Source organism: Pygoscelis adeliae, unplaced genomic scaffold, assembly GCF_000699105.1.
Source record: "Pygoscelis adeliae isolate BGI_AS28 unplaced genomic scaffold, ASM69910v1 Scaffold154, whole genome shotgun sequence".
NCBI classification, from domain to species: domain Eukaryota; kingdom Metazoa; phylum Chordata; class Aves; order Sphenisciformes; family Spheniscidae; genus Pygoscelis; species Pygoscelis adeliae.
This window is the reverse complement of record NW_008825113.1, coordinates 4,069,196-4,076,767: the sequence shown is the minus strand read 5'-3', so window position 1 is coordinate 4,076,767 and position 7,572 is coordinate 4,069,196. Positions and strand designations below refer to the sequence as shown.

At 41.5% G+C, this 7,572-nt stretch overlaps 1 protein-coding gene across 1 annotated transcript in view; it reads right to left on the bottom strand.

Moving 5' to 3' along the window:
• Nucleotides 1-1,462: 1,462 nt before the first annotated feature.
• Nucleotides 1,463-7,572, bottom strand: part of SH3BGR (SH3 domain binding glutamate-rich protein) — a 30,288-nt gene continuing 24,178 nt past the window's right edge. Inside the window, exons 5-7 of the mRNA XM_009327983.1 lie at nucleotides 5,974-6,003; nucleotides 3,850-3,957; nucleotides 1,463-2,554 (exon numbers count right to left, since the gene is read on the bottom strand). Of these exons, the coding sequence (XP_009326258.1) occupies nucleotides 3,892-3,957; nucleotides 5,974-6,003 (96 nt within the window). The 3' untranslated portion in view covers nucleotides 1,463-2,554; nucleotides 3,850-3,891. The remainder of the gene's footprint in view (nucleotides 2,555-3,849; nucleotides 3,958-5,973; nucleotides 6,004-7,572) is intronic.

The window sequence follows — 7,572 nt, the reverse complement described above, 5'->3', positions numbered from 1 at the left end:
CAAAGAGCTGTGTTGTGAGTACGACCATCCACTATGCCATTCGCTTTTTCACTACACACTGAGCATAACCTCAGTCACCAGCTGAAGACCAGGGGAGTGCGTCACTGCTGTATGGGAGGCTTAGCATTCCTCACATTCCTTGACAGGCTTTCCAGATTATACCCTCTCAAGAAGATGGTTGTCATATTTCTGCCTTAACAAGTAATACCTGAATATGCAAGGTGTGCTGTTTTTGTTTCAAGCCCAAATCCTTTGGGCCTGTTTGATGTATCGAGTACGCTCAGGCTCTTTGTTCTGTACATCGGTGGGGGGAAAAGTGGCACCCGTGGTTCATCAGCCGTACGAAGCTCAGAGAGCCCAGGGATACATCAAGGCTACCACGAACACGCCGGCTGTTGCACAACACACGCTCACTGTGTTGGATTTACTGCATTTCCAAAGTGATTAACAGTTCTGTTTTCATTTTGTCTACCATCCTCCCAAAAGACCAGCCTTTTGCTCAGAACTACTGCAGTGATGACTGGCACCCCAGTTCAGCTGCCGGCAAGATGGGGAGCATTTTCCCCATCACCTGCAGAGAACATAAGAAACGGTCCGACGAGTGGCTCACCTAACCCGGTACTGAGTCTTTGAAAGTGGAAATGGGCGATGCTATTTAGGGAGACCAAGTCCGCCATATTCAATTTCCTCTGCCCCAGTCCCCAGCGTCCACGATTCATTGGATGAGGGATATTGGTGGACACATCCCAGGCTGTAGTATCCACTTAAGAGCCTCCTGTTCCTGACATTGCCCAATACCTTCTTGGGCCTGTTGACATTGTCAGTCTCCATAACGTCCTGTGACAACAACTTCCAGAAGTTCCCAACTCACCATATAAAAAGTACTCTTTTTTACCTCTTTTAAGCTGATCTACTAATTTCCTTGTGTATACTAACTGTGTAGACTGATTTTCATTACAGTATTGCAGGATTTTTTGCCTAACAGTTCTGCATTCATCTTATTCACTGCCTTTATGCTTTTTGTAAATGCCTTGGCTTCCTCTCTCCAAACGGAAGTCTTTTCAGTCTCCTCAGCTGTTCCATCCTCTCTAATTGTTTTCTCTGTACCTCTTCTTACGCCACTACACCTTCCCTGAGATGCAGAGACCAGACTGCACCAAACGCTCAAGATGTCGACTCACCAAGGCTTTATATGGCAGCGAAGTCATGCCGTCCTCCTGATGGTGCCCAGCGTTTTCCTGGGTCTTGGCCACTGCTGCATGTTGAGGGGCTGATTTTGGTGAGCTGTAGGTGAGGACTCCAAGGTCCTTCCCTCAGCTGGAGCTGCCAGCTATGAGCTCAGCATCACCTACAAGTGTAAGAACAGTGCTGACAGAGAGCAGTGCTTCCCCATCCATCTCCTCCCAACAATTGCAACTTTAGATGTCTCCTGAACAAAAAAATGTACCCACTCAGGACATTCAGGAAACCTCCACAAATTTTTCTTCCATTTTATTTGTTCGGTTATTGTTCAAGCACTCGCAGTATAGGAGATCTCAGCTTGAAAAGCCAGCATCTTCTCGATCAGAGTTAAACATAAACTCGTGGTTCCTCTGGAGATTCCTCTGTCTATGAAGCTATGGGCTACTTTGGCAATAAGCATTCCTCATCCCCTCCCTTCCTCTATAAGCAGTTTTTATAAATCTCACAAAAAGTAATTGGACAAGGGACTGAAATCTAAGCTCCATCTTCCTCAGTGAACTTCTAACCAACAGTTATGGCATGAACGTGGATTAATTTTCTCTGCCTCCCTGGCCCAGTGAATACAGATGTATCCATGAAGACTGACAAGGCTTCAGTAGAAGAGGCTGGAACATCTCTTTTCTTCAATGCAGGTCATGTATCCTCATGGTTGGGGTCTTACACACAACACCAGAAACATCAGCAGGAGCATAAGGCAAGGCGAAGGACTTTGTATAGCCTACAACCGTAACGATGGAGGAAACATAACTTCACAGATCTTAGCACAGCTTGCTAGGGTTAAATTAATACTTTTGCAGACAAAGAACAGATATGACAGAAAACGCATTTATTTAAACTGCTGTACAATGCAAACCTCAATCATTTTCAAAAGCCAGCTGAGGGAGAAGTGACTCACATAGCTTGTATATAAGAAGCCTCTTTGCAGTTTTCAGTGCTGAATTTTTCTCTGAATACATCACTTCTGCGGGTGCAGGTATCTGCTGATTGGCAGCAATCTGTTTGGCAGTAGATAAACATGGAGAAAGACATGGTTCCTGCCCTGAGGAGCATACAATCTAAAATGTGACATGGACAATATTATGCCAACATGTAACAATCAACTGAAATATCATCAGTCAGATATAAGAAGACCCATTTTAACAAGCAATTGGAATACCAAATATATATATAAAGGCCACAGGTAGGACAGTGCGGTGTCTTTGTTCTGTTAGGTATTTATATGTTCATATGTCTACAGGCATGAAAGGTAGTGATGGTTTGCTTGAGGGAGTGATTTTACTTTCTTTGGCGGGGCTGCTCCAGCTTGTGCTTCCTGAACAAAAATAAGGAAAATTAGATTAGAACTTAGCACTCCTTCTGTGATTTTACATGTCTGAACACTGGACAACATTGGGATGAATTAATTCCCATGCAACAGAGGAACCCAGATTTGGGAGAGGTGGCATGAAAGAAGTGACAGGTTTTCTGTCCTTTTGAGGCACTGGGTCTGCACATCAGTGTACGGTTGGTGAAACCTACGGCAACTACCTCAGAGGCAGAGTTAGCTGGGAATCCCGCTAGTTCTAGGAAGAGCATATCACACTCTGTGTCTGCAGTCAGGAGGGAGCCCCACCGCCCAAGGAAAAAGCTGCTGGAAATTCCAACTTTCTTGTAGGTTAACAGTTTTTCCCTAGTAAGTGATTGTTTGATCTTTATTTCTGTGCAAAGGAGAAGAGATAGTAGGAGGAAGAAGAAAACCTGAAAATTAAATTTGAAACCACGTGCTGACAAAACTTGAGCAATGCTGGATGCTCACACATCTACACAGGCACAAATTCTGCCTCCCAGATGCTTCCTGTTTTTTCAGGTTTTAAAGTCACATTTGGCCTAGTTTCTAAGGCAATATAAGGTAATTTTATAGTGTGTTGTATTTCTGGTCAGGCTCCTCTCCCTTCCCCAGTAATTTTTTTTTTAACTTTTCAACTAAATTTGAGAGGGGGTTTCATTTTTGAGAGGGGGTTTCATTTTGGACATGAAGCTCTTAAAAGTTTCAGTGAAATCAGTAGCTGAGTAAGAGAGGAGGGAGACGAATTCTTATCCCAGATGAAAGAGAAGCTGCAATGGATCTAACAGTTGTACTTTTGGCCCATCGGTTGGGCACTTCGTGCATATATACTGACCACTCACGCAGTACACACCCAGCATGCTGCACTTTGCGTCGCTCATACTTAGGGGTCACAGGAGAGAGCTAGGGGATACCATGGGAAGACGCGAAGGAACAAGCCCAAAGTAGATGTCAGAAGCCTGGCAGGGAGGTGAAGGTTGTAAGAGCGATGGGGAACGGATCAAAGGGCCTGCAGTATCTGGTGGATATTAGGGATCACAGAGACAGCTGTGTAGGAAAGTCAGCTTCATTGGTGCCACAGAAATGGGGAAACTAACAAACAGACTCGCTAAGGGCAATAGTTCTTACTAACCATTATGTGTCAAACACATAATACCTTTTATTGGTTTTGGTACGTTCTTTCCATTCTTGTCATTGCATATAACAACAATACCGTACAAAATTTTCAAGTTTATGTTACTTTAAGAACATTTAAAAACTGTGCTGGATATCTTAATAGTTACCTGAAAACCTGTTCAAGAAAGAATGTGTCATAGGGAACTGTACTAAGACTCTTCTTGGTTCTCCACCTCTTCGTTTTCTTCTCCCTCTTCCTGCTTTTCTTCTTCTTCCTTTTTTATAGAAAACAGTTGTAGTTATCACGTAGGAAATGAAGGAAAAATAAACGGTCTGGAAATGCAGAGCTCTGCTTTTGAAACTGTTATGTTTCTAGTAAATGCAATATTATTAGAGCTTAAAAAATAGAACAGAGGAGTAATGTAGAGAGCTTTTAATCTTAACATGCCAGGGTTCTAGTTTTGTGGAGTTAATAGGCAAGTGCTGGAATACAAGAACCCTCTTAGAGAGGTTAGAACACGGTACATGGTTAAGCTGTAAATAAATGTTCAAGATCAAAATGGGAATATGAAGGATATGTAAATATGACAAAGTGTGGTATTTTTAATTATATGCTTTCTTGGAGCAGTAAACAAGTCAAGATTCATGGTACAGGAACTAGACTCCTGAATAATCTAAAAATCATTCGGTGTCAGATAATACAGTGTTGTTTCTGTTTCAAAAGTTCTTATTTCTCTCTTTTATAACAGAGAAATGGCACAATTTAAAGGCAATAGCCCTTTCCTTCAGTCAATCAAATGAACAGCTATCTGAAAGCTAGCATTTCTGTAACGCAGACAACAATCTGTGTTTATTGTCTTCTCAGAGCGAGTAAATGAAGCTTTAAAAGTGTAGTCCTGCTCTGAAAAACAACTGAAAATGGCATTGTAGGCTTCTCTGCTCCTTCTCTTCCAGGACACTCTTGTTCAAAGGCACTCCATCTGTGTGTATAAATAAGCTTTATCTGAAAACGTCATACCTTCATATGCTACCTAGACTACAAAAATTATGGGAATCTCTTTGTGGCGTAATCAACCAATCAAAGAATACATAACTAGTTTTCAGTCAGGACTGCAGGTAGTATATGAGCAGCACAGACCTTAGGTTTTCCTCTCAGACACATACTGTCTGTAAGAGAGTCACATCTGAGTCACAGAAGTAAAAACCTGCTTAAACATGTGCTTGGGAATGGACCTGTTGTAATCAGATTCCTGTTTGAATCATTGTTTTTGAGGGAAAACAACCATTGCACTAAGGGATCATCCCTGCAAAACCAGAAACGTAACACGAATGTCTCCACAGGTCAGCCGGAATAGAAGTTCTCGTGACAAAGCAATATTGCCTCTTTCGGCATCTTCCCCCGGGAAAGGTGCCTTTCATTAACGCTCTTTGAAACAGGGCCAGGCAAGCCCACAGACAAGCAACATCTTTCAGATTTTAACAACTTCAGTTCAAAATTCAAGTCAATTACCTTTTATAGAAAAAATTGGTGTTTTTCTTTCTTGAAGCATTAGTTAGTGGTGTCAAGGTGCACTAACCAGCCTTAACGGCCCTCGCCAGCCTCACCAGGAGCCCCCACGCTTTGCCCATGGGCCCAGGAGCTCCATTTCAGCTGCCAGGTCCACAATGCATAACTCTGACAGCGGGCATAGGTATGTATACACATGTATATATGCATGTATTGCAGCTTGGAAGAGGGAAGATGTGAATGCGTCCTTTAATTAATGGCAGGTTTGTATTTTCATAGCCTAAACTAATCATTAGTTTTACTGGGAACACTGAAGAAATATTCAAGGCATAAACTTGTAATGCTGGGCAAAGCAGAAAAGCGTATAAGGATTTGCACCTGGGTCTTACAAATTCTGGCAAGGAAAATATTTCCTTTATAGGCAGAACTGCCTAAATTTTCAGAATGACTCTCACACTCACAATACTGAAAATGTAATCGGCATGGTGTCAGTTAGCGATCGTCAAAGATATAGTTGTCTTGGGAGTCCTTGGCAAATTTTATTAAAGAATCTGTGAAAGCCAATTTCTCTTCCATTTACAGTTTTTCATTATTAAAGGCCTGTCTTTATTCCCAAACAATAAGACTATGATATGACCAATAATTTTCTCTAGCAGAATATAATACTGGTATATTTAGCTTCATGAATAAGAGTTTACTATCTTTTGAGTGAAGCGATGAGACTGAAAAGGAATTAAATGCACTCAAACAAAAGATGAAAGCAAAATGTCCAAATATACTATACCCCTGTTGCTGCATGTTCTTCCTTGCTTTCCTGCATAAGAGATGATACAAAAGAAAACATTTAAAAGAGAGACCAAAGAAAGAATATCAGAGGTCATACAGGCAAAACACAGCAGAAATTAAACACTGAATTTAGGAAAATTATGTGGAATTCAGTAGATTTATTTTGAGATAATGTCCTCCAGATTAACTCACAAAGCACATTTAAACTAAGCTTTTACTCTGAAAAAGGGCTATAAAATCATTAAATACAGCTCTCTCTCTCAGTTACTTCCAATCAAATCTGCTTCATATGCAAGCAATGCATTAGAGCTGCGGTTTTGTTTGCTTTTTCAGGTGGGTTTGGGGTTTTTTTGGTAATTAGCTGGTCTGCAAAATGAAAGTTAAATCAGAATTATACAGGGTCTTATCTATGTTATATATCATCACTCAGAATCTGGCTTGCGATTCTGTTAACTGTTGTAGGCTGGAACAGATGCCTTGGCTCAACAGTACTGGGGAATAAGAAATAATACAAGCTGGTTTTAGACTGCAGATTGAGCAAAAGTGATGAAGAGAAGAGACATAAAAGAGAAAAAAATATAAATGTGCAGTGAATAGAATTTAATGTTAGATACCAAGCTGGTTATTGGAGAGAAGAGCTAATTTACACAAAATCCCAAAGAGAAAGGGCAAATGGAATAGTAACATGCAGAAGGCATGAGTGGTTGATACGAGTTTGCATAGAATGAGTTGAGATAAGGAAGTGAGCTGCAGTGCCAGGATTTATATATGGTCTGGGGCATTGCTGAGACAGGATACAGACTTGCATTATAATATGATTTTTGAACATGTTTCTAAAATAATTCTGCCCTGAAGTGAGCCTTATCTGTACTGCAGACTGATTTAACTGGGGCACCACTTAAAAAATATTCTAACCCCAAAGCTAAAATCTAAAGTTAAAATCAGATAGTAAAAATAAAGAAAAATTATTGCCGTCACATCTAGTGACCAGCAGAGCCCTTGCTGTGCCACGTGCATAGGAGGTCACAGTCTTTTCCTCAAAAAACTCAAAAACAAAGGGGCAGACAAAGCAAGAAAAAGGGACACTATATCCAAACAAAATGGTTCCTTAACCTTCTCCATCAGAGGATGGGGATTAGGAATGAAAAAAAGATTAGGAAGAAGTCAAGGATGAGCTTGATGAAGTGATTAGGGAAGGAAAGTATGCAACAGGTTTAAGGTGAAAAAAAATCTAAAGAAATCCTAGTGCAGCTGTCCCTTGGTGACCCAGGCTGAAAGCTGTTCCTGTTACTTACTACTGGATCTGTGTAAGGGACTTTCTATTTTGACATCTGCTCTGGGTTTCCCTGGATGCTTGTGTGAAAGAGGGGCTGGAGCTGCTGAAGCCTAGGCAGTCTAATGTGGGGTGTGTGAAGAACAACCTGTCCGCACTGTGCATTTATCCCTGCCGCTTTCAGGAGGCAGCTGCTGAATTAAGAGATTTGTTTTTCAGAGGGTTGGGGTCTCTCGCTCCTTTCCTCAGGGTCATACCAGCCTGAGACAAAAAGCTGGAGCTTCTGGACCCCTGCATCTCCCAGCAAGGGCAGCAGAAGCAGTA